The sequence below is a fragment of the Armigeres subalbatus genome, chromosome 2, assembly GCF_024139115.2.
Source record: "Armigeres subalbatus isolate Guangzhou_Male chromosome 2, GZ_Asu_2, whole genome shotgun sequence".
NCBI lineage: Eukaryota > Metazoa > Arthropoda > Insecta > Diptera > Culicidae > Armigeres > Armigeres subalbatus.
In genome coordinates, this window is record NC_085140.1 from 289,679,113 (window position 1) to 289,706,313 (window position 27,201).

Sequence of the window (27,201 nt, forward strand, 5' to 3'; positions counted from 1 at the left end):
CAATTGCTATCGCATCTCAACAATCCTAATTTTCCATAAGCATCCTCTCAATTTATCAGTCAAATAATTGCAGTATCATTTTCATCGCATTCGATCAAGCACAAGCAATACAAAATCCCACAATCCGAGCCATCCGCAATGAGCTCAATCTCACGCTCACCCGAACGGAAAAGAAGAATCCCTCAATGTGACTGAAAATAGAAAGAAGACGCGAAACTCAACCGAGCCATACCTGTTCCCGGGTCCCAAGACAGCGGACGAAACCGAACGATCGCGCATATACACCCTCGCAACAGCCCCGGGCGGTTGTGGATGCCTCTTGCGCACGAGTCTCCGTCAAGCCCAATGCCCAGCCAAAAATGCCCTCGTACCTACTCGCCGGTGCAAAAGAATACGGAACATGCCATCAGCTCTCCCATCCGTGGTCCCGATGATCTCCGTTCGCTTGTCGAAAGGAAAGGGTCACAAAGCATAAGAGCATAAATGCTGCACACCCATACATAGTTGAGTCCCAACAGGTTCCCAGCCTGATGCGACCAGCAGCACCTCACGCGCCGTCAACGGTCGACCACATCAGGTAAAGGCGGAGGTGTTCTCTTTTTTCGCGTTCTGCTCTCCCTCCTCGTTGGACTTGGACCCACAATGACTGCGCCAGCCTGTGCTAATCCGCTCGATCTCTCCCTCTCATGACGACCGATTTCTTGGGCGAGAAGCAGAGTGGAAACCCGTACAAAATACAAGTTTTTTCGGTCGTATCTTTTCCGCGCTGACTTGCTGACTCCGGAGAGTCCGTTCGACTTGGAGACGGCGAGAGAGGCCAACCAACGAACGAATGCCTTGGAACGGCGTTTGCCGCTGTGTTGGTTCCCGGTTTCCTCTAAGCCCAGCTTCGCCGAGCCGGAGGAACTTAACACTGGCAGCAGGTCGTCGCGCGCGCGAGTAAAAAGCCCATCCAAGTGTCTATATCATAGAAGAGAAAAAGTCCGTGTATCAGTATGCAGCGCAATACGGTAGACAGCAGAACTACATTGAACGACGACGACGGTGACGCGAAACTGAGACCAGCAGTCACGGTCTCCGGTGCCAGAAAGTCACAAGTGTCTTCTTGGTGAGAGGGTGCGCGCGCGCGAATTACCCAGTTTCCGGTTCCGGCCAGTGCAATCCAATTAGAATCCTGAACAATTATCGAACGTTATCCTGACACGGTGAGGGTGTGTAGGTGTTTGCTGGAGGGGTGTGTGAGGAGTGACGAAAGTGAATCGGAAGACAATCCACCAAAGTGACCGCGAAGGAGTGACACATCTGTTTGGATAGGCTGGTTCTGGGCTCGAGGGCTTATCAGCGCGGATGATAAGGTTGTCAACAATCGTCGGAACCTTTTGTTGATGCCGCTTTGTCATACATGTGTGAGAAGCGGGGCATGCGCGTGGGTAATGTAAACAATTAGCGGTTACACGAGAGAACAAATAGACCTTGAAGTGCGTCAGAAATCCTGGCTCTTCTGAGCACGAATCTTGCCCGAAGATTGACGAGCCGTCGTCTGCCGCGAGTGAGTGTTAATAAGATTGTGTTACTCTGTGGCGCTTGCGATGAGATCATAACTTGGCACGAGAGCAGCCAAGTGATTAATTTACATCAATTTCTGGTAGTTAATCCGAGCTTGATAAATATTCAAGCGAGCCGAGGTTGTGGTGGTTGATAAATGTTATTGGAAACCGTCGGTCAGGCGAACGTGATGGAGCAATCGAATGAGTCAGCAGCCGCGGTTGGGGCGGCCACAGCGACCAGCAATGTGGCACGAAGTTCACAACCGGGTGATTTTGCAGCTGCCGCAGCGGTCGTACTTTCCCTACAGAACAACATGTTAACCAGTTTGCAACAGGCAGCCCTTATGCCAGCGAACTCTCCCGTTGCAGCTGCTTTCAACCTTCAGGCACTCGAATCATATCTCACGCTACAAAGAATTACCGGAAAGTCGGATGTGCTGCGGCTATCCAACCGTACGCCATTACCTTCGATGCCTCTGACCTCGTCGGCATCCACGTGCACCTCCACCGCTGCCAATGTAGCAAGTGCGGATGATATGCTGATGGACACTCAGCCCGCAACGGTGCAGCAGCTGCTTCAGAACAATGAATTATCCGATGAACTTCCAGTTCTGGACCAAGACGAAGATCTCAATTTTGACGACCCCATGCATGACTCGACGTCCGACTGCAATTCCCTGGACAGCGGCTATCCAAGTCTAGTCCTAAATGCAGCATTCCATCAGCAGATGAGTGCCGATAAGTTTAAAACCCTTGCAGCGACGGCATCTTCCTCCAGTTCGGCGGCTGCCGTCGCCGCCGCAGCTGCCGCCGCTAGTTTCGTGGCAAGCTCGGCAGCCGCCGTCGCAGTGGCAGCGACGAAAAAATGCACACCCACGCCTACTGCGACGGTGACCACCCAGCAACAAGGCCAGCAGCAGCAACAGTCGTCGTCGGTCGTTGCAATTTCAGCGGCGGCCGCCGCCAGTCAGCGACCGAAAAAGCAATTCATTTGCCAATTTTGCAAACGTCAGTTCACGAAATCGTACAACCTGTTGATCCACGAGCGAACCCACACCGACGAGCGGCCCTACTCGTGCGACATTTGCGGCAAGGCTTTCCGCCGGCAGGATCACCTCCGCGATCATAGGTAAGCTGAACCAATCCCGACTCGGAGGAGTTTTATTTGTTTCCAGCGGGACGAGGGGGGAAACACGTGAAGCGCAATCATTCCATGTGAGAGCAACAGATTTGTAATTTTGGTTTCTTTCCGCGTTTGATATTTATTGGAGTTTTTTTTTGGCAAAGTTGTAAATTCGTGATATAAAGTTAAACGTTTAACAGTATATAGTATTGAAATTTAAAATGTTTTGTTTTAATAATCCCTAGTTCAGATTAGTTTCAACGATGCGATCAATATCTTTTACTCTGCTTTACAGCAGGTACGAGGCGTGAACTTCTTTTTTTTTTCTGGTCAAGCTTACTAATAAAAGGTCATTAAAAAGCTTGTGAAAAAGTGAAAGTATTATTTGTCAATTGTGATCAAATACTTCAAACAAAATTTTCACGATGAAAAGTAAACTTGTCGAATATTTTTTTCTTCAACTACTACATATACCTATGTATTCAACTCTGATACCCATAATACCCACCATATTTCTGGACTGTAGTAATCTGTTAAAGTGGCGTATATGCTTTTAAGGTGAATTTGGCTTTAAACTTAATTATTAGCAATACACCAATCTCATCAAAAAAGCAACGAACTGGATACTAAAAACAACTTTTTTTAGGTTCACTGCGTCGCAGTAAGAATAAAATGAAGGCGTGAACTTTGTTGTCTAAATTTATTGAGGGTAGTGCCCTTGAGTTTTAGAAAATTTAACTTAAGAATCTCAATATGGGGACAAACTCCCATTGACATTTCTGTATCCAGATGAAAATCAAATGTGATGTTTGGAAACAAAACATAGACTATCATCAATTTTACACTGAGATGTTGGCTCATCAACATGGCGAGATTGTCTCTGCAATTCCACAATAGGACAGCCCCATATAAAGGTGTGGCCAAAACTACCAAAAGGCCAATTTTCGATTTGGGCGAGTAAAATGTGATGAATACACAGCTTATAACCTATATTTCTATAATCAGGACGGTTTTTATTTTTCAGATTTTCCGGGAGGGGGGGGCGTTCAAACTAGCCCCTCCTGGAAATGATATTTTTACGTTTTTTGGGAAAACGTACAGTTTTGCCATGTTTTCGCCTCAAAAGTAACATATTTTTATATCGTTACAAAGTTCTTGAACAGATCTATGCAATAGGCTCGATATTGTAATGATAGCTTCGTCCAGAAGTTAGTTTTTAGTAGTTTTGTAAAAGCATATTTTACGCAATATTTAACGAACAAAACAGTTTGGTACCCCGCAATACCCCGCAGTAAAACATCATGCACTACACTATTGAACTCTTAAGCTTTGAGGACCATGAATAAAATTCTGCCCAAATTCATTATTTTGTAAGACACATGAATTTTAATAATTGCCCATTTTTGCCTTTCTCGTGTACTAAGTATTGGTAGAAGCTATATGATCGCTCTAAAAGCATTAAAAAAGCCTAAACACGCATTGTGTTGTATACCGATCGACTTAGTTCGAAGAGGTGTTGTCTGTGTGTACGTGTGTGTGAATGTCTGTATGTATGTGAGCAAAAATGGTCTTAACTCTTTTTTAAGCACTTACTCTAAACCGATTTACTCGCAACAAGTTTCATTCGTCAGAGAACGTTGTTCCATTGTTCCCTATTAAAAATAGGCTGGATCGGACTATGGGCTCAAAAGTTATGGCCAAAATACATTTTCTTATAATGTACGAGAAAGACAACATTACCGCTAGGGGATTAATCAGGTGTTTTGGTAAACTTCTTATTTTTCAATTTTAATCTGAGTTACTCAATAATGCCACTTCAATTGAATTTGGTGACGAACACAATTTTCATAACATTTTAAGTGGGAGGGTTATGTCTTAACATTGCGCATATTTCAAGAAAAAATCATCTATCATGTAAAAAGCGTTACGCAGTGAGAAGGGAAGTTGTTTAAAATTTACAATTTTGACATTACTACATTATAGGAGCGAATTATAGATTTAACCATAACGTGTCATAACGTGTTGGATGAGTAGTGTGTTGAATAACTCCTTGGCACAATACCTTTTATAATTATGAAAGAAATCTTAATGAAATATCAAATAAATTAAATTCCATTTCGTTGATGTCACAATATGACGCTAATTGAATCTGTTCTACCCTCCTTTGTTGGTTTATTAAGTTCTACTCAGTGAATTTTCAACACCAGAAGCTGATAGTGCTTTTTTGATCATTTTAGGAAATCTGTGTTGCGTCCATTTGTCTGTGACACGAATATACAGTTTATATGACCATTAGTGTTTCATCCAGCATCAAACAGGCTTATTGCAAGTGACCAAATTCCGTTGCTTTTGAATAATATGACAAAAATCGATACTATGCCGAAAATTGGCCCCATACCCCATTGAAGGCTCAGAAAAATATTTTTCTTTTCTATCTATGTTTTTATGATGAATACCACTGTTTATTGCAGGATTCATAATTTTGGCCAAAAATACCTCCTTTTTTCCTATTGTGGATTCCTTCAATCTTTATCCCAAACATGTTAGTACTGTCAAAACGTATTGATTTTTTGTGGAGCGCCCTGCCTATTCTCACCAGCAAAAGATGTTTCGCCAGGGACGACAGAGACAATTCCTCTTTGGTTTACTACCTCAACTGTGCGAAATCAGCGTCAATATCTGATATGAGATATCAAAAATGGGGGTCGAATCTCCTTAGAACTCACTACATTGTTCTCCATAGCAAGCGTTTATTGGCCTTAAGGTCACTCCTTACGGAATCCAAGTTTCAAAGTGCTCGCGTTTTCGGGGGCATTCCACTCGATACGGAAGCAACGCACAACTGTCATTTTTATTATTTCACGACGCAGAAAAGCTAAATCAACAAAAATGATAGTTGTGCGCCGCCTCCGTATCGAGTGGTGTGTCCCCGAAAACGCGAGCACTTTGAAATTTGGATTCCGTGAGGAGTGTCCTTAAGGTAGAAAATAAAACTTGTATCACACTAAGGGCCAATTTCTTCACCACCGCTTAACTCTTAAGCGGTGCTTATCCATACGATTAAACCTGGTTTAAGCACTAAGCGGAGGTGAAGAAATTGGCCCTAAGTTGTTATTGGGATAGAAACCATCACAGCAGCGGTGGAAAAGTTTGTTTTTTTCCCTTCAATTGACTTTCATTTTAAAGTAGCAGATCTGACGAACTTCGTTTCGCCTAAAATTGATTTATTCTCTGATTCGTTCTCGAGCTATGTAGAAATTTCTGGTTCATTTGTATTAGAGCCTCCCTTTCCAGAAATGGGGGGGTTTCCAAAGGGCTTCCAAAGCATCCACATGCAAAATTTGATTGCATTTGCTTGAATAATTCTCGAGTTGGGATGAAATTGGTGATTCATTTGTAAGGGAGCTCCCCTTTCCAAAGCGAGGAGGAGTCTCGAACCATCTTGAGAACCTTCCCCGGCCTCAAAAACCTCTGCATACATACGCCGATCAGTTTAGTAATCTCCGAGTCTATAAGGGTCAGACAGACATAAATTCATATTTATGTAAGTATATAGAAGAAGATTTCAGATGTTGTTGCTTGCAATATTGGATACATACAACTGTATCAATAGAAAATTTCGCTTTGCGATTTGGGCGCAACTGATTTTGAAACAAATATTGGGAAACAAATTTTTGCAAAAGTAAGATTTTTTGGTAAAATCACGGTATGTATCTATCAAATGACATCGTGTAATTTTGAAAAGATTCGCATCGAATAATAATGAGACTTTTCTGTTACTTCGTATAAGGTTACTGTTCGCTGTCTTCATAGCTCCTATATTCAGCTCATAAATAAACAAATAGAAAGCAATAAGGTTCTGACCTTTTATTTCAAGAAAATTCACTACCAGTTGGCTGCATGCATGTTTTCACGTTTGGCTCAAACTAATAAATAAATAATTTGAATCGAGAAAGAGCTTCTGCAAATTTCTAACCTGTTACCTAAACCTGTACCAAAACAGCCTAAAACTGTACTTACTCTAAAAATAAGAAACACTAAAAATGGATTCATAGCAAGTGATCAACCACTTGCAATCCATTTACACCGGTTTGAATCAAATTTTTGAATTTGTTTATCTATCAAATATATATAAAAAAATCCAAAATGTGTTGATAATTGGACCATCTCTCGGCACATGGGAGTACAGAGATTCTGCAAATTATCCGTACTACAAGACAGATTTAAAATTATTTTTCGGAACATTATTAATAGGATTACATCTACCAAGCTGAATTTGTTCACTTCGAAATGCCTGCATCCCGAGTTATACGCCTTCGACCTTGTCGGGAAAAAATCACGATGGCCGCACGTTTCTGTACTGATACTTTTCAGACATTTTCGACGATTGTGACATGATTTCAAAGTATCGGTGATATAATCGGTGTTTTGCAGGCTGCTGTTTTCAAGGTGGACCATACCGAATGATAAATTCAACTCAAATTCGGCGATTTTGTTCGAATAAATTGAAAAAAAAAAAAGCAATCACAAAGACTAAACGTTTTATTAACCATATGAAATAACTCCCAGCATTCCCTAAATAGACTTCTATTACAGCCTGCTGAGTTGTTATACCCATAGAGATACTGGTTTAGACCATTGTTGTCTGTTTTTTGCTCTGTAGAAACAAACTGTCAACATCTGTACGGATAATTTGCGGACAACCTGTAGGTACCCTTCGTTTCTTAAGCTTGAGCTTGAGCTTGATTGACTGCTCGTAGTTACTACTCCATTATGACCAGATCAGCTGTTCTTGCACAGGGAACCAACAGATGTTTGCTTGGGACTAGCACACATCTTCAATGTACAAGTACTGTACTGTTACTCATTTGTTACGTCATACTGGGGCCTGCCACGTCAGAATGCAAGTCAATGTAGGGAAGGGGGAGGAACTGATGATGCAATCACTTGCTCACTGCAAGTCGAATATACCTCTGCACTTGCCACGAGTTCATGTGGAATTTGTTGAAATTTTTGGGTTAGGTTCGAGAGGCAGAGGTCCGTTTTGGTTAACGAGCTGCCAATGTGATAGATAGGAGTAGGCAACTGATGGAATTTCTAATTGGATGTAGGAAACGAGCTCAATAGTTCTTTTCCAATTTTAGCAGATTACTGATAGAATACTCAAGTTGAAGGTATAAGGAATAGTAATGGAAACGGTATGGAAGTCCATTTCCAGTTCTAGCAATTGCTAGAACATGAGAAATATAGAGAAAGATACGAAGTAGGAGAATGGAACGGACCTGGGATGGAACTCACAACCTCCTGCGTGTGATGCAGAAGCAGTAGCCATATGACTACCAAGCCCGCGCGGATAGCCTGTACCCTTCGTTTCTGACGATAAACCTATGTTTTTAAATGGTTCTTATCACGGTCAGTTTTACAGCCACAAATAACTTCTTTTTATGCATTTGAAAACAATTTTTAAAATGTTTAGGAACATTTTTGATTTTCAGCAGAAATGTTGCCAACCATGTTGTTTTTATGCATTTTTATTTTATGCAAATATAATTTTTTTTTCAGCCAATGAATATATTTTTACCTAAAAATTAACACCACTACAGTATTCTCTATTTTAAATGGATGATCAATTTATTTGTTCGAACCATATCGCTGACCCCCTCCAAACCCGAATCGCCAAAAATAAAGGCTCTGTTGGAAAAGTTACGCAGAAAGTGAACTGCTGACACTAATTCTGAACGATGCTCATGTTATTATTTTGGCAGCTTTTATTTTTGATCTAAAACCTTTTTTATCCACTGCCCAAATTATCTACAAACTACAAACAAGTGAGTTTCTTCTTAATGCTCATAGAACAACCAGAAATTCTAATTACCAGCCAACTGTCAACTGCAAATTATTCTGTTCTATCCCATTTTATTTCACTCTATTCCATTGTAACTCATTCTTTTCCATTCTATTCCATTTTATTCCGTTCTATTCCATTGATCCATTTCCTTTTTATACAATTCAATACCTTTCTATTCCATTCTTTTCCATTCTATTCCATTCTAGTCCATTCTATTCCATTTTTCCATTCCATTCCATTACATCCTATTATATTTCATTCTATTCTATTCTATGCAATTCTGTGATTAGATTAGAAATTTCCATTCTATTCCACTTTGTCCCATTCTATCGCATTCTATTCAATTTTTCCAATCTATCCCCTTTATTTCAATTAAATTTCTTTCAATTTCATTCTATTCCATTATATTCCATTCATTCAATTTCATTCAAATCCATTCAACTCCATTCTATTCCATTATATTTCATTATATCGCATTCAACTCCATTTCATTATATCTCATTCTATTTCATTCTATTTCATTTTATTCCATTTCATCCCATTCTTTTCCATCCTATTCAACTTTTTTCCACTCAAGCTGCCAATTTGCTCATGTGTGGCGGTGGTGACATTTTCACTAGAAACAATGAAGTGAACAAAAGAGTTTGTTTCATTTAAAATTTCATTCAAAGGATTACGAATTTCTGAAATAGTAATAGTGTTGACATTGAAATTTTTTATTACTAGACTAAGGCCATAGTGGCCAGATCTAGTTCCAGGTCTAGTGTCCGTAGTGAACTACCGGTCTAATAAGCGTTTTGTAGATAGTCAGTTTGGTACGGCGGCGAACTCTATTCCGAGCGTTTTGCGGAGTCCAATGAACGTACGATTTCCTGCCATGATGCGTCTCCGAATTTCTCTGCTGGTATCGTTATCGGCGATCACCAGTGAGCCCAAGTACACGAATTCTTCAACCACCCAGATTTCGTCACCAACGATAGAAACTCGTGGTGGGTGGCTTATATTGACCTCTCTTGAGCATTTTCCTATTATGTACTTCGGACTGTATGACGGACTTTGTGAAAATCGTACCACTCGTGTCAATCCCTGCCCTTCGTATTACTCCTTCCAAAGCGATGTTGAATAGCAGACACGAAAGACTATCACCTTGCCGTAACCCTCTGCGCGTTTCGAAGGGACTCGATAATGCCCCTGAAACTCGAACTACGCACATCACCCGATCCATCGTCGCCTTGGTCAATCGTATCAGTTTATCCAGAAATCCGTGTTCGTGCATTACCTGCCATAGCTGGTTCCGATCGATTGTATCATATACGACTTTGAAGTCAATAAGTAGATGATGTGTGGGCACGTTGTATTCGCGGCATTTCTGCAATACCTGACGTATGGCGAACACCTGGTCTGTGGGAGAGCGTTCACCCATAAATCCCGCCTGGTACTTCCCCACGAACTCTCTTGCAATTGGTGTTAGTCGTCGGCATAAAATTTGGGAGAGTACCTTTTAGGCGGCGTTCAGCAATATGATTGCGCGGTAGTTGCTACAATCCAGTCTATGGCCCTTTTTGTAGATGGGACACTCGACACCTTCTATCCACTCCTGCGGCAGAACCTCGTCCTCCCAAACCTTGGTAATCACCCAGTGCAGCGCTCTAGCCAGTGCTTCACCACCGTGTTTAAACAGCTCTCATGGTAGTTGGTCAACCCCAGGGGCATTGTTGTTTTTCAGCCGGCCGATCTTCTCTTGGATTTCCTGGAGATTCGGAGCTGAAAATCGCATGTCCTGCGCGCGTGATCGTAGGTTCATTACTATACCGCCACCGTTGTCTGCCATATCGCCATTCAGGTGTTCTTCGTAGTGCTGCCGCCCCTTTTGAATCACCTCACGCTCGTTTGTAAGAAGGTTCCCGTTTATAACCTTACACATATCGGGCTGTGGCACGTGACCCTTACGTGAACGGTTCAACTGCTCATAGAACTTTCGGGTGTTATTAGCGCGGTACAGTTCCTCCGTCTCTTTACGGTCTCGATCTTCCTGCTGGCGCTTTTTCCTCCGAAAAATCGAGTTTTGTCTGTTCATCGCCAGTTTGTATCGTGCCTCGTTCGCCCTCGTGCGGTGTTACAGCAATCTCGCCCATGCTGCATTCTTCTCCTCAACTAACTGCTCACATTCGCCGTCAAATTTACCAGTCGTTTCTATGATCCGGAGTTGGGAGTGTTGGGAGTGCCACTTCCATCTGCTGCGCGTAGTCTACCGTCTTATAGCCGCCCAATGTTTAGCCGCGGCGGACGACTTCGACGCGTGTTGTACACCGTCGAGAGTTTTCAGCGCAAAAATACTGCAACGAGGTAGTGATCGGATTCAATATTCGTCCTGCGGTAAGTGCGCATGTTCGCGTTGTCGGAGAAGAATTTACCGTCGATTAGAACGTGGTCGATTTGGTTTTCCGTTACTTGATTAGGTGATTTCCATGTGGAATATTCCATTTCCATTTCCGCTCGATGCCCGCTTTTCTACACATCGTTGGTTTCGTACCAGTCGTGTAATGGCACGATACCAGATCCGTAAAAATCAGAATGGTACCTCCGGAGACCGGAGAAAGAGCAGTTTGCCCATCTTACTTACTTACTTATGGGTCCTGTACACCTCCGGTGGTGCAAAGAGCCGGGGGCAGCAGGGACCGCAGGGACAGCATGGACCATGTCCGAGGGCTTGACGACCCCTCCCCAGCTGTCTGCGAGTCAGGGAGAACTGCCTTGGGCGTGGTGGGATTTAGCAGTGGGCTCTGCTAAAATCCCTCCCAAAAAACCACAAGTGCCCGTAATCAGATTCTATCAAAGCGACTGTGTGCCGCTTCAAAAGAACAAGCCCAGGGAGTGCCAACTGGCATGGGGAGTGTCCCTATTTCGGTAGGGTAGAGCGTGAGCTGCTTCGGCAGACAGTGAGTGATCTACTTGTGCTGAGGCAGGAGTGTCATAGCGCGTCACCACTATTGTCACCTCGAAGCGCAGCAGAAGTATGAGTATGGACTGCACATGCTGAGGTAGGAGTCGAGGGACCTATCGACACCTCGAGGCATGGCAGTGGAGTGTTAGAGTGAGCACCCGAAAAAGGGTCATATGGAGCGAATGGTCTTTGGAGAAGCTGCTTCGGCGGCAGGGTAGCAGTGGGTTGTACCCACACACCTACAGTTGTGCACATGTGGTGCATGGGGAGTGTCCCTGCTTCGGCAGGGTAGCGTGTGGTCTGCTTCGGCAGTGGTGTGATTGATCTGCTCGTGTTGAGGCAGGAGTGTCGTAGCGTAATATCTGTAGGCCCAGGCAGTTACCGCTATTGACACCTCGAGGCATGGCAGCGGAGCGCCCGGGAGAGCATCCAAGTAAGACTCAAATGGAGTGAATGGTGTGCGAGCACCCAAGTCAGTCTCGCATGGGACGAGTGCCTGTGTGAGCGATAATGAGCGAGTACGCTTAGTACTGCCATCCCCCCAGAAGTAGTACTGCGAGGTAGTTCCTGGGGGAAACGATGGTGGAGCCCAAGGGAGTTTAGTCGGTATAACCGATATTCCATTACACTTCCGTGTGGTAGTTTGGCAGCTACAATGCACGTGTACTGGGTTAGTGTGTAAATGCATTCTCCCTTGTAAAAAAAAAAAAAAAAGAGCCGACTTGAAAGATCTCCATCCTGAGCGTTGCCCAGCTATCGCTTTAACCTGTTGCCAGGTTAGATTTCGGTCGACTTCTTTTATTTCTTTATTGAGGCTTCGTCGCCAAGAGCTTCTGGGTCTGCATCTGCTGCGATGTCCCGCTGGGTTCCAGTCTAATGCTTGTTTACTGATTTCGTTTCCGCCCCTACGTAGAGTGTGGCCGACCCAGCCCCACTTCCGATCCCGAATTTCAGTTGCTATCGGCCTCTGGTGACAACGACGATGGAGCTCGTTGTTTGTGATCCAGTTGTAAGGCCAACAGGCCCAGATTATATACCGCAGGAATCTGTTGATGAACACCTGCAGCCGTTGAGTGTTCTCCACTGAGACACACCATGTTTCGCTAGCGTATAACAGCTCAGATTTCACGTTAGAGTTGAAAATTCGTATTTTGGTGCGTTCACTTATCTGTCTGTTTTTCCAGATATTTCTTAACTCGTGTTAAGAGTACCGCACTTTATTTCTCCGGAACATCCAGACGGGACTTGCCAACCAAAAACTAGAGATTTGCTTAGCGTCTGCTTTGATGTATCGTCGTCCATTACGATGCATTTCGGCTGTACTTGCGGTACAGCCTCCTGGTGTGGAACTTGGCCACTGTATTCTGTTTATCGATTCGGTTAGTGATCTTCTTTAGTTTGAAGTCATGAAGTCCGCCCCGCTTCTTTGTCTGCTGGATGAACGAGATGAAAGAATTGGCTTTTTTGGTTATGTCCCAAATGCCATGGTTCGGATTGCGCTTGAAGTAATGCCTAAAAAAATGTCTTGCAAATCCAAATTATTGAGTGGTTGCTGTTATTGATTCAAAAGGTGCATTATTGGAAATTAATCGGTTCTTTTCAGGACCACAATTTCATAGATCAAAAGCTTAAGCCAAAGACTAATAAAATAATAATAGTCTTTGGTTAAGCTGAGAAACAATTACTTCGAAGTGCGAATCATTATCGTCGCCAACCGAAAAAGAAAAAGACGGCAGAAAATTACCATCGGTAGCAATTAAGCCTGCAAAAATTAATTAGCATTGATGGCATCAGTGCCCTCCTTAGCCGTGCGGTAAACCGCGCGGCTACAAAGCAAGACCATGCTGAGGGTGGCTGGGTTCGATTTCCGGTGCCGGTCTAGCCAATTTTCGGATTGGAAATTGACTCGACTTCCCTGGGCATAAAAGTATCATCGTGCTAGCCTCATGATAATACGGATGCAAAAATGGTAACCTGGCTTAGAAACCTCGCAGTTAATAACTGTGGAAGTGCTTAATGAACACTAAGCTGCGAGGCGGCTCTGTCCCAGTGTGGGGATGTAATGCCAATAAGAAGAAGAAGAAGGATGGCATCAGTGACATTCAAGTGAAATTTCCAGGCCATGTGAGCCAGGGCCATGCGAAGAAATTAAACTGGAATGCTGCTGACGTTGACGACAGCCACTCGATTCTTTTTCGCTGAAACGCCATCGTTTTGTAGGGTATTTGTGTCCGCTCTTCGTGTCCACTCACTGTGGATTCTCGAACATAAATGACGCGTGCACGTGAAACCTGCAAAGAGAAAATGAAGCGGTGGGCCAAAAGGCCCGGAACTTACATCATTCTGATGTCCGCGTTGGGGATGCATGGTCGGGATTGATTGGTTCTGAAATTTTTACTGGGTATGGCAAGAATTGAAATTATCAATAGTTTATCGTAAATAATCGAAAGTTTCAATGAAATTGACAAACTGCTGGAGAGTTTCAGAGTCGATTGACATAAAAATCTCCGAAATCCAAAAAAATATGACTTCTCGCACAAGTCATAAATCCAGAAAAATAAGTTTTACGAAGACGAAATTTCAGTTTATTTTTATTGCCATATCAGTCTCGATGCAAAGTAACAGTAGCAGTAACAGTATTTTCCATTCACTGTCCAAGTCATTCTAATAGGATGTACCGAAAAGGAGGTTATTTTAATGCACGCGTTTTCCTGGAATAAGTCTTCACAGTAGATCATTCCTTCTTTCATAGCACGCGTTTTTTTTGCGGAATGATGTGAAGAGCCAATGCAATGACTCCTTCTTTAAGGACACACTTTTTTACAGGAAAAGTGCCTTACTTATTTAATTCACGCGTTTTCTTGGAGACTTATAAGGGGATGAACTGAACGCATTAAGAGCGTTCTTGCCTGAGATTCGCTTTTGGAAGGGGTCCCTCCAATTGTCTCAAACACAGGGCCATAATAACTGATGATCTCTACCTGGCAATCCAGGCAATGCTCGACTGTAATGAGTGCATAAAAACTTTACACAAGGATGAGCGCAAGTGTGCGTTTCGGTGTATGATTGACAAGATTTTCAGATGGAGCATGCATTATTGCGCAGGGCTGGAATAAGGATGCTTTCCACAACCAGCATATTCTTTTAATACATATTTTAATGGCTAGGTCAAAAAACCTATTCGTTGTCGGGCCGATTTTAGATACTTGGTGAAAATGTCACAGTCAGTAATCCAAGAAGCGTTGAACAGTTGGTCGTAGGGACAACTCCGTTTTGTGCTCAATAGGTGGTTCATGCATTTTTATATAATCAGTAATGACCTCATAATGTGTAATTGCTACATCGTGATTGTCTAGGACAATCGTAATCGTACATGAAACCATTGGATGGTGTATGGGAGTTGCTTTCCAAGCTCAATGTGCACAGTACGAGAGCTCTAAACTTTTCAATGGTTAATTACTGTGCCGAAAGCGTCCTTACGGTCATCGGGGTATGGGGAGGAAATGATGATACAGTCACTCGCCCACTCCAAGCCGAGTAAACATCTGCACGACCCAGTGAACACAAGGTCGTATATGATGAAACATAAGATGCTAAAGTGGAGGCCATATAGGTACATCCCCATACAATATGACTGTATTGGCCCCACTTTCGCATCTTATGTTGCATCATATACGATTTTGTGTTGACTGGGGAGTTCATGCGAATTTTGTTGGAATTTGAAGGTTAGGTTCTATGGCATAGATTCGTTTTGGTCAACGGATTGCCAATGTGATAGGAATGAATTAATTATTTATAGGAAACAAACTTTCCGTTCATTTACAATTCTAACAGAATGTTAGAATAGTTAGTTGAAGGTATAGTAGAAGCTGAAAACGGTATGAACTCCAATTTCGGTTCTAGCAATTGCTAAAACATGATAAGTAGTATAGGGAAAGATACAAAGTAGGAGAATGGAATCAACGTTTTCTTTCAACAGAAATTAGTTCTACAATTTCAAACAATCAATGTTTTGATCAAGCACTCCAAAAACGCAATGATCAATTTAGCCCATTTTCAATAGCAAGTGCTGGGCAAAACTTCCTTATTACAGCAACTTGTTCTTGTCTTATATTTGATGGAGGAGATCTTTTGAAATCTGCAACTCTGTAATCATACAATGCAATGTCTAATGCAAAACTTTATTTCCGTAATTGCACAACTTTGACTGAGAAAACCCACTTAATTTAAATCTAACTTTCGAACACTGTTGAATATCTGCGAACGTTGTTGATCTCACATGGAATCCCGAAAAATCTTTCCTAGACCATAACATTTTATCTTTGCTTTTTTTCCCTCGCCCCATTCCACCCAAACACAAAATCTGAACCCAATTCCCGTATTGCACACAACTCGCGCTCTCTCACCACACACCAAACCTAGGTCCGCGTAAGTCCGAGAGTGTCCACCGAAATGCATTCGCCGTTGGCACACACAGAGACACACACACCTTTTATTTACGCACTTTATCACCGGTGACATTTACGAGCGCTATTATTAATGCGCTACACAACGCAACTCAGCGATGACGACCACGACGACGACGACGCACTCAAGAGCGACCCGCGGCGAGATCGAGTTTTCAAATAGTTAGCCTCTTTTTTATAACGCTTTTAACGTGTTGAGAGATGACCGATTTCATGCATTAACCACCCGAGCGAGGATATGCGACGGCACTGGTGGACGCGACAAGGGAAAGAAAGATGAAAAAAGTGAATCGAGCAAGGTAGAGAGAGAGACCCCTGGTCATGACCCGACACTGATGTTTAGGTTGGAAATTATGATTGTGATTTATTTTTTGTTATTTTACCATTCTCATTTGTACTAATAAAGATTTTATTTGCTTACAACATAGCAGCGAGAGTTGAAAAAAATTAGAACGCGAAATGCCATGCCTACCAGTTTGGACCGTTGAGTTGATCTGTCACCCGGTTTTTGCGTCGAGAGTTGAACCAATATCTGGGGTCCGCGTGAGTTGCGTCGTGCGCGAAAATTTATGACACATTTTCGAACATCACAGTCGGTTTTAGCTGCCATGCGGCGATGCGAGTAGAAACGTGGAATGTTAAAACAAAGCCGGGCGCGTCCGTTGATGACGACGACGATGGGGAGTTGTTTGGAGCGGATTATGTAAATTTTGGATGATAGACACACTGCGAAGCAATTTTCGGACCACTTCACTGTGGCGGAGGGAATTTATGTCCGTCTCGATAAAACGCGCTGGGTTGCTGGATTGCATGCACTGTGGTTCAGTGATGGGACTTTTCATGAGCAGCTTAGGTTCAGGTTATCACTTTTAATTACAAATTTTATTCGAATGTTGATTATTTCTTACGTCTTATGAGCAATCGATTATAGGTTCATTGTATGAAAACTATTTTGTCATATTTCGGCGCTTGAAATGTAAGATATGGTGATAACATTCACACTCATTTCAAGAAAAAACATGATCTGACAAAACTAGGAGAAGGACTATATGGGCAGCAAATGACTCGATTTTTTGTACAAACCTTGTAGCGTTGTTGTACCACGTTCTAGTTATAAAAGTTAAGGACGGGATGAAAAATGTATCCCGAATACCACTATCGAAATAACACTTAACCCCTGCATTGATATGGCCAAAGTTATTCACTTATTAAAGGGACAGCTGTCGAGATTAGATTCATGGAGGACATTTAAAGATCAATTATCCAGAGTATTCAAAACTTTCGCAGTTCTATTAGAATCCAGTTAAAGAGTTTGAAATGAACAATATTACCATGGCATAACTGCTGTATATCCCGCTGTCAGATTGGGCCACTTTCCACGCACAATATTCTTTATTTGGAGTTTCAATAGCGGTCCCATTTGGGCCAAATTAGGTCCAGAAGATAAAATATACCACAGTATGTTTTAGAAGTCTTGTAAAACTTGCAGACACTTCATTCACAGTCAAATCAAAAGTGATTCAAATTGCGTGAAAAATGGATCGTACGATTAAAAAGTTTTGCATTAGTGCACGGTTGCTGAAATAAGTTTTTATATTTTTTAATTGAATCTCGTTTTACAACAAGCATTTCGACACTGTTGTTTCATAAGGGCGAATGTCGCAAACGTAAACAATGCCTTTTCCTGCAAATTCCTTAATAACTAGGACCGCTCCCAGCTAACAATCTCTTGGAACTGGTGGCGCTACGCGTCTTCAATCGAACGGAAGTGGAAAATACCGCCAGAAGTTTCTTATCTTCCTCAAATCAGCAGAAGAAGTCAATGTTTATGTTTGCGACTTTCGCCCTTATGAAACAACAATGTCGATTTGTTTGAGAAAGACGCCATCAAAACGGGGAAGGATCGTTTGGCCGAAACACAATCGGCCGAATGCCACTAGGTTGAACAAACCATGAGGTCGAAGCCCATCTGGCCGTAAGGGTCATTTGGCCGAAAGGGTCATTAGGCCGAAATGGTTATTTGGCCGAAAGGGTTATTTGGCCGAAAGGGTCATTTGGCTGAAAGGATCATTTGGCCGAAAGGGTCATTAGGCCGAAATGGTCATTAAGCTGAATGGTGCATGTTGGCGTAAGCCAACGAAGAAAACACGGTCTTGTAGTTGCCTACTTGGCAGCTTCAAAGCTGCAAATATATTAAACTAATTAGTAAATATTACATTTGAGGATATTGTGATTAATTTACATTTCTGTGTAGTCTTCCCTTCTAACAATCTGCACATTGGTAACTCATTATATATCCTAAATACGTTCTCTTTACTGCAGAGAAACGTTTGGCACTAGAGTTTCCATCCCGGGACATCCCGGGACAAAAATCCTGGATTTAGGAAAATTCGATTTAGGAAAATTCGATTTCCGATTCCTGGATATTATTTTTGAAATCCTGAAAATCCCTGGATACCTGGACAAAAAAAGTTTCATTTCCGGTTCGCAAACAGTGTAATTTTTCTTCTTACAAAAGTTATTTGTTTTGAACACGAAACCCTACTTGATAACTTGGTGATAAACTCATACCATATTTTCATACCTCCAGACATGATTTTTTTTCCAAGTTCGTTTATTAAGTAGGCTCAAGCATGTATACGGAGCCAAGGTTCTTTGTGATGCACAATCGATATCATCATATTATTAAATTAGTAAGAGAGGAACAGACATGAAAATATCGGAGTTAGTTAATACTTTCACAAAAAATATTAGATTTCCCTATACTCAATGGAGGGCTACTGACTGATACTTTTCCAGCAGCTACAGCTTTCTATTAATTAAACGACAAGTATCTACAGTACAAGATCAGCTACATCTATTTGTTGCCTGCTTCCTACCCATCTATGGTCTACTCTACAGCGAGGTTATGTACACTAGCTGATATTCGCCTTGCTAATCTCCTCGCGTCGCCCAACATTCAGTCAGCCTTCCTGAGCTTCTTGCCTCCAAATCAATTTTTGATCCATTTCATGTCCTTCTAATCGACGTTCGTACAACAAACTTTCCAGCACATGCGCCAGTACAAATGTGCCGATCCAGATGCTCTGCCTAATTTTTTAGTGTATCGCTTCGATCAAAATCAACTTTGGTCAACAGGCTGCAATCAATTTGTCCAATTATCGGCTTCTGTCAAAATTGTATACCAACTTTAATCGCGTAATCTATTAACCGGATTATCGTAAATTATCAAGTTAACTTACGTTAAATTATCGAACTCCGATAATAATTAAGTTGATTCATCTTCATCGCAGCAAGCGATTACGTTGAACACAATTAACTTTATCGGCGATAACGATAAATTAACGATTAACATCAAGATTAGGAAGCGATCTGTTCAAGATTAGGAAGAGCTGCTCTTGGCAAAAGCATCAATAAGTAGCCTGCCATGGGTTGGAGGATACTCTAGTATTTCTCTAGTTTTCTTTGTGAGGGGGTTCCCATATATCCAATAGGTTATGGGCCCACTACGATTCTACTGCGCATCTTCCATCTTTCGTCACTAGGGTATTGAATGCAATCCCAGCAATTGTCTAAACCCAATGCATATTCAAAACAATGCAAATAGTCAAGCCGACTTCAACCGCCAGCGAACCCTTTTCTCGGACTCGGCGATCATATATTCCAAAAGGGTACTCTACCTTCCGAAAAACGTGAATATTATTTGCTTCTTGAAGTCGTTTTTTCCGATAGAATCGATTCAAATTAGAATAGAATTGAGTTCCAGTTTGAAATCTGAATTATCTGGCCTTTCTCAAATATGAACTTAACCCCTGAACATTGAATAAAATCGTTTTTAAATCAAAAAATAAGTTTTCTAAGGAAATATCGAAAATCCGGGATCCTGGATTTCTCGGATATACGAACAAGTTCATCCCGAATCCCGGGACAACGAAAATGGCCGGGAAATGGAAACTCTATTTGGCACATACTATGTACCTAAGGAAAACTACCGCTCATGATAAAGACAATACAAATTACTTCTGCTTCTGCACTGATCGTGACATTTGGATATCATCAGTTTGGTGCGGCTTTATAGGCGATGGAAACTGCCGGTTGCTTCACCAGAATTATAACACTGTTTGTATTGCACCAATGTTGCGGCAACAGTGCAATTGGCCGAACGGTTTATTTGGCCGAAAGGGTCATTAGGTCGAAAGAGTCTTTAGACCGAAATAGTTATTTGGCCGAAAGGGTCATAAGGCCGAAATGGTGATTAAACTGAATGGTGCAATTGGCCGAACGGTTCATTTGGCCGAAATGGTCATTAAGCTGAACGGTGCAATTGGCCGAACGGTTCATTTGGCCGAACTGGTCTTTTGGTCGAAAGGTTCTTTTTTCCGAAAGGGTCATTTGACCGAAAGAGTCGTTCAGCCAAAAGGGTCATTAGGCCGAAATGGTCATTTAGCTGAACGGTTCAATTGGCCGAACGGGTCATTTGACCGAAAGGTTCTTTTTTTCGAAAGGGTCATTTGACCGTAAGGGTCGTTTGGCTGAAAGGGTCATTTAGCCGATTATGACATTTGGCCGAATAGATCATATGGTCGAATAGATCATTTGAAAAGTGAAAAATTAGTCTCAATTTTCATTCCTCATTTCTCACTTCTCACTGTAAAACATGTGAAGCGCGAAGTGAGTAGTGTGACGTCTCACTACTCACTTCGCGCTCCTCATGTTTAACAGTTAGAAGTGAGAAATGAGGAATGAGAATTTAGACGTCTCTCTTCTTACTCCTAATTTCTCACTTTTCAAATGACCTTTCGGCCAAATGAGTCTTATTCGGCCAAATTTCCTATTCGGCCAAATGTCTTATTCAGCCAAATTTCCTATTCGGCCAAATGTCTTATTCGGCCAAATGACCCTTCCGGCCAAATTACCTTTTCGGCCAAACGAACCTTTCTGGATGATCTTCTTCTTCTTCTTATTGGCATTACATCCCCACACTGGGACAGAGCCGCCTCGCAGCTTAGTGTTCATTAAGCACTTCCACAGTTATTAACTGCGAAGTTTCTAAGCCAGGTTACCATTTTGCATTCGTATATCATGAGGCTAGTACGATGATACTTTTTATGTCCAGGGAAGTCGAGACAATCTCCAATCCGAAAATTGCCTAGACCGGCACCGGGAATCGAACCCAGCCACCCTCAGCATGGTCTTGCTTTGTAGCCGCGCGTCTTACCGCACGGCTAAGGAGGGCCCCTTTCTGGATGATGTTATGAAGAAATTCCTTAAAGGGATTTCGAAGGATTTGCTAGAATTTCTTCCTAAAGTTTTTGGAGGAGAATTTAAGTAATAACTGAAGGAATTTCTTTGAGCTTTCAAAAATTGCTGAAGCAAATCCTTTAAAAAAATGTAAGACTTACTAATTCAATTTCCGCAGCATTTTCCAAAGTCATTCATAAAGAAATTCATAAAATGAATTTCGGAAGGTTTTCCTGAAAAAAGTTCCGAAGGTATTTTTAAGGAAATCTCTGAACTAACGGAACTAACAAAATAATTTCTTAAGAATTTAATAAAAGAACTCCTAAAATAATTCTTAAGAAAATTTTCGAAGGAATCCCTAAAGGAATTTCCGAAAAACAATTTCTGAAAGTAGTTCTGAAGAAATTTACGGAGGACTCTCCGTAGGTATTTTCAAAGAAATTTGCAAAGGAATTCCTGAAAGGGCTTTGAAACAGTTCGTCGAATGACGTTTGATCAAGGAGTGTACTGCCCATGATCGCATATTTGTAACATTTGCATTTTGGTTGATTTTGTAAATCGTTTGTCAAACCTTCCCACAAACTCAATCATTTCCAGCATACCACAGATAAGCACAATAGTAAAGCCTATTTTACTGTTATGGGATTAGATGCAGTAAATTGAGCTTTGTGAACAATTCACAGGCTTTTTACAAAATGAACAAAAATTCGAGTGTTACAAATATGCGAACATGGGCAGTGTAATTATCGCTGAAAAAGGCAAAAAACAAGCAACAAAGGGATAATTCTCCGTCCTTATCTAGAGGATAAAGACAATATTGCGTTCCATTCTATCTACAACAAGTATGGTATGGTAATTGTTGTAAACTTTTCAACTTGCGATAGTTTGTTTATTCCAAAAGACAGACACAAAGCATAACAACAGATTGCTATGTTTACATATGTCCAAACATAAAATAAATGATACATTTTCAACCGAAAACATCATCAAAAATCCACTAATTTTCTAAATGTGTGGCAGGCGATCATTGTCCTATTCTACAAATGCTGATTGCGAGCTGACTTTGTCCCAACATTTACAAAAGAGGACAATGCTGTTGTCATAGGCAAAGTGGTAGTTTTACATTCACTGCGTTCGGTCGGATGACATTAAGTCGAAAGAACATTTGGTCGAATGGACATTTTGTCGAATGGACATTTGATCGAAGGGACATTTGATCGAAGGAACATTTTAGCGAAGGAACATTTAGTCGTATGGACAATTGGTCGAATGGACATTTGGTCGAAAGGACATTTAGTGGAGAGGACATTTAGCCGAATGGAAATTTAGTCGAATGTCGAAAGCGAATTTCAGTCGGTAATAGGTAAAATGGATAATTCGTCAGTAGATTTTTGGTTAAATTTTTGAATAAATAATCCACAAAAGAATTGAAGGCGAAAAAGTTCAATCAGCAGTGGAAGAAACAAACACGATAGCTTATATAATGATTTTCCATCTCAGCAAACCGAAACTTTTGAAGCATACCAACACAATTCGAATCAATTTGGTTGTTGCAATTCAAATGTATCCGAATTCAGTTGTATTTAGGCAGCAGAAACCTCAATACAACATGTGTGCTACTCGGGAAGACTCTGGTGGACTATAGGAAGATTTAAAACCCGCAGAAATAGCAAAATATTACTGATGGTGATACCCTCTATTCTATTTTTCAGCACAAGCTCAAAAACCAATAATAGCATTACAATTTACTCGAATGTTTTCTTATTTTTTTCATTGATACTCTCTCTTTCACTCATGATATCCAAACATAATTCGTTAATTATTGGACGAAAATTTAATTTCGGTCAAATGGTCATATGACTTACTGTCAATTCGACGCAATGTCTTTCCGACCAATTGTTATTTGACGAAACAGCATTGGACTTAATATCTTTTGACCATGTGGTATAGATTCATCGTAGTCGGTTAGATGTGATCGCCAAAGTCAATGTTCTGTCGGGAATATTCACCGTTTTCCCATTATTTATTCTTTTTTTAAATCCATCACTCTTTGGACAATATTGGAGCAACAATACCCCAATCATTTTTATTCATTTTTAATTGTTGACTGAGGTTCTTTTCTTTGAAATATCCATTTGACGGAACGTCATGCGACTAAATGTATCGAAATTATTCGAAAATCCGCTTCCAACGAAATGTCCTTTTGGCCAAACGTAATTTGACCAAATGTATGAAGATTCTTAATTCGAAAATCTGATTGCGATTAAATATCTAGACCAACATTTGAAAAGGGCGTAACAGCCAAAATTTATTCCTTCTGATTCTTCGTCCACATATATAGCAATATTTGTAGATGAAGAATCAAAAGGAATAAATTTTAGCTGTTACGCCCTTTTCAAATGTTAGTCTAGATATCCATTTGACCAAATGTCCATTCAATGTAGTGTCCTTTTGACCAAATGTCCCAATGGACTAAATATACTAAATGTCCTTTCGACCAAATGTCATGGGACGAAATGTTTCTCGACGAAATGGTACAAATTCATCATGAAGGAATTTCCGACATTTTTAAACTTCTGCAAGAATTTCTTTGGATATTCTTCCAAGAATTCTTCCGAAATTTCCTCCAGGGATTTATTCATAAAATCCCCCGGAAATTACTTCGAAAATATATCCAGAAACCTCTCAAGATATTTCTTCGACAATTCAAAGAAAAATTATAAGATAATTTTAAAAACGCATTCAGAAATTCTTTCACGAATTTTTTTAGGAAATCCTTCGTAAATTCCTTCATTAGTTATACCTATGAAAATTGTTTTATGAATACTTCCGGAGATTTTTTTAAGATAAATCCTTCTGGAATTTCTTTGGAAATTCCTTTAGGAGTTTTTTCGGAAATTGATTTGGTGATTTTTTCGGAATATATTTTTTCAGTAATTCACCGCAAGAAATCCTCTCAGATGTGGAATTCCTTCAAAATTCCCTTCAGGAATTTCTTTAGAACTGACTTTATGATTTGTTTCGAAAATTATTTTAGGAATTCTTTCGGCCATACCTCTCGGGTTTTTAACAATTTTAAAGAAATTTCTTAAGTCCTTCTGAAACTTTTTTGAAATTCTTTCGAAATTTTCTTTAAGCATTCTTTCGAGAATCTTTCCAGAAAATAATTTAGAAACTCTTTTAAGAATGTTTTTTTTTTGGAAATTCCTTCGAGAATTCCTTAAGGAATTTCTTTTGAAATGTCTCTATTATATCCTTAGGAATTTCAGTTAAAAACTTCTCCGAAAATTCCATTAGGATTTCCTATTTCATTCTTCAATAATTTCCCGGAAGAATTTATTCAACAAAATTTCCGGAATAACTTCTGCAGTAATTTTGAATAAAATTTTATATTGTCTTACTAAAAGAATTTCTGGAGTAATTCACAAAGTCCTTTTGAGAGGTTTTCAAAAAGAATCCATGAAGGAATGTTTAAAGGAACTACTGGGGGTGGGGAATGTTCTAAATTATTCCTGGAGAAGTTTCCGAAAGAATTTCTGGAAGAAGAAGAGCATCCTGAATGTAACGAATTTCTGAAAGAATTTCCTAAAGAATAATTAAAAGAGTCCACAAAAGAATTTCCGATGGAATTTCCAAACAAATGCCTGATGGAATTTTTATGTACAAGGTCTGACATTAGTCACATTAGTGAGTGAAAATAATATAACACAAAATAAGTATTGAAAACTAGTTCAACAAAACGTCGTTGAACCATGGGCATGTCGTGTACCAGGGGCTGTGTTTTACGAAAATATTAGAGGGCGGCTCCAAAAGTGAAGAAACCTCAACTAAGGGTTTTCCAGGATTTATTTCGGGACCAGAGCGGCCAGCGATTCCTCCAGTGATTCATTACAAAAATCCATTACAAATTTAACTAGAAAAACCTTCCAGAATTCCTTGAGACAATCTTTCGAATATTCCTTCAATTTTTTTTTCTAAGAATTCTTTTGAAAACCCTCCGGAATTTCCTTCAGGAACTCCTTATGCAATACTATCAAAAAATTTTCAGGTATTCCATCAGAAATTTCATTTCCTAGGCTCCCGTCCCGAGCAAAGTTGGAGAATAACTTGTCTTAATGGTGGTCAATAACATGTTTTGATGGTGAGGAATTGCAGATTTTTATTACCTTGGTTGATATCCTTTTGGGGGTATACCCCGTTAGGCATAAGAACGTTAGGCATAAGGACGTTAGGCATAAGTACGTTAGGCATAATGGACATTAGGCATAACGGACGATAGGCATAATGTACGTTAGGCATAATGGACGTTAGGCATAAAATGACCCAAAGATCAGCCTATGACATAAAGAAGGCAGAATTATGCCAAACGTCCATTATGCCTATCGTACATTATGCCTATCGTCCGTTATGCCTAATGTTCATTATGCCTAACGTACTTATGCCTAACGTCGCGGACCCTCCTTTTGGTCGTATTAACGGCAAAAATAACAAAATTTACAGCAAAAAAATCTTACTGTAACATCAAATTAAACACTAATTCTGCTCAAATTGAAAACTGATTTTGATATTGGTTTTTGATACCGAAATAAGTAATTAGTTTGATACCGGGTTTATTTCTCCAAACATTTTTCTCAAAGAATTATAAAAAAATTCTAAACGAATTCTTGAAGGAATTTCCGAAGAAATATCGATATCTTCTTATATGAATTTTCAAAGAAATGTCTTGAGGAATTTCCAAAGGAATTTCTGGATTTTCGGGAAAATTCCTTGAAGAAATTCCGGAAAAAATCTTGGGGGAATTTCCAAATTAATTCTCGAAGAAGTTTAAGAATGCCAGAAATTCCGTTAGGAAATTCCTAAGGAAATTCCTGAATAAAAAACATCCTTCAATGTTGGAAAGAATTCTTTGTGGAAATGTCGGAAGAATAACAGGAGAGAATAACACGGGAGAATAAAATCCGAAAGAATTTCTGGAATAATTTTCGAATGATTTCCTGAAGGATTTTTGGGAAATATTCATGATTTGTGGAAAATCCTGGAGGTATTCCCTAGAGAATCATTTGAGATATTTACGAAAAAAATGTGAGAAGTTGATTCCCAAAAAACAGTAGTAATATACAATCTACCCACTTTTTCGGATATTATTAGTAATTCCAGGAATTGGTAGTTTTTGGGAAAATATTCCTAAGAATTCCTAGAGACATTTTGAATAAATTTCTAGACAACATTATGCACATTATAAATGAACCAATTCGCCGAAAATTACCAGAACTCTGGCGCCACCAATGAGTTTTCTAACATTATGGGAAACAATATGAAACGGGCCACAAAAAGCGCGTAAAAAATAAACAGGCGTCCAGATATTATGTGACTCGAGCTTACTAGTCACGATCATAGGTTTCCCTTTAACTTATTGTCCCATCACTCCCTATCAAAATCCATCAAGCGTTGCATTATTTACGTTTTTGCCATGAATTTCCTGCAGTTGGTCCCACAGTGCACCCGGTGGTTGAGGACCCCGCGGGTACAAACAAATTGGAAGATTGCTTACGCTATTGACCGTCCAACCAGCAGAGCCGCTTCTCAGTCCGTTTCCATAGGTGAACTACACACCACCGGTTGTCGGCGGCCGTGCCATTTGCTAATGATTCACCGTGATTAATCGTCGGATATGGGCTCGGCGCGAAACGATAAATGTGTGGCGTGGATAAGCGTGCGCGCGGCACCGATGCGATGATGACGACGACGAGGTGGCGGTTTTGCGGGTTGTTCGTCTTTGATATAGATAAGAGCGTGCGCGGGTGATTCGAATTTTGACGCGTCGTTTTCGGTGGATTATTGGTTTTGCTACGGTCGTCGTCGTCGCAGAGGCGTGAATTTTCCACTGTCGCTGTCAATGATTTGGTGTTATGGCGTGTTTTCTATCTTACGGGTCCACCTTTGTCGTCCGGTGGACCAGTGTTGTAGAAAGTTCAGTTTAGTGTGATTGTTGATGCGCCGTTTTGTCTCCAATCTGATCTGATTGATAAGTT

At 40.8% G+C, this 27,201-nt stretch overlaps 1 protein-coding gene across 1 annotated transcript in view; it reads left to right on the top strand.

Moving 5' to 3' along the window:
• The first annotated feature begins 738 nt into the window (after nt 1–738).
• Nucleotides 739–27,201, top strand: part of LOC134212380 (protein sister of odd and bowel-like) — a 38,400-nt gene continuing 11,937 nt past the window's right edge. Inside the window, exon 1 of the mRNA XM_062690163.1 lies at nt 739–2,676. Within this exon, the coding sequence (XP_062546147.1) occupies nt 1,703–2,676 (974 nt within the window). The 5' untranslated portion in view covers nt 739–1,702. The remainder of the gene's footprint in view (nt 2,677–27,201) is intronic.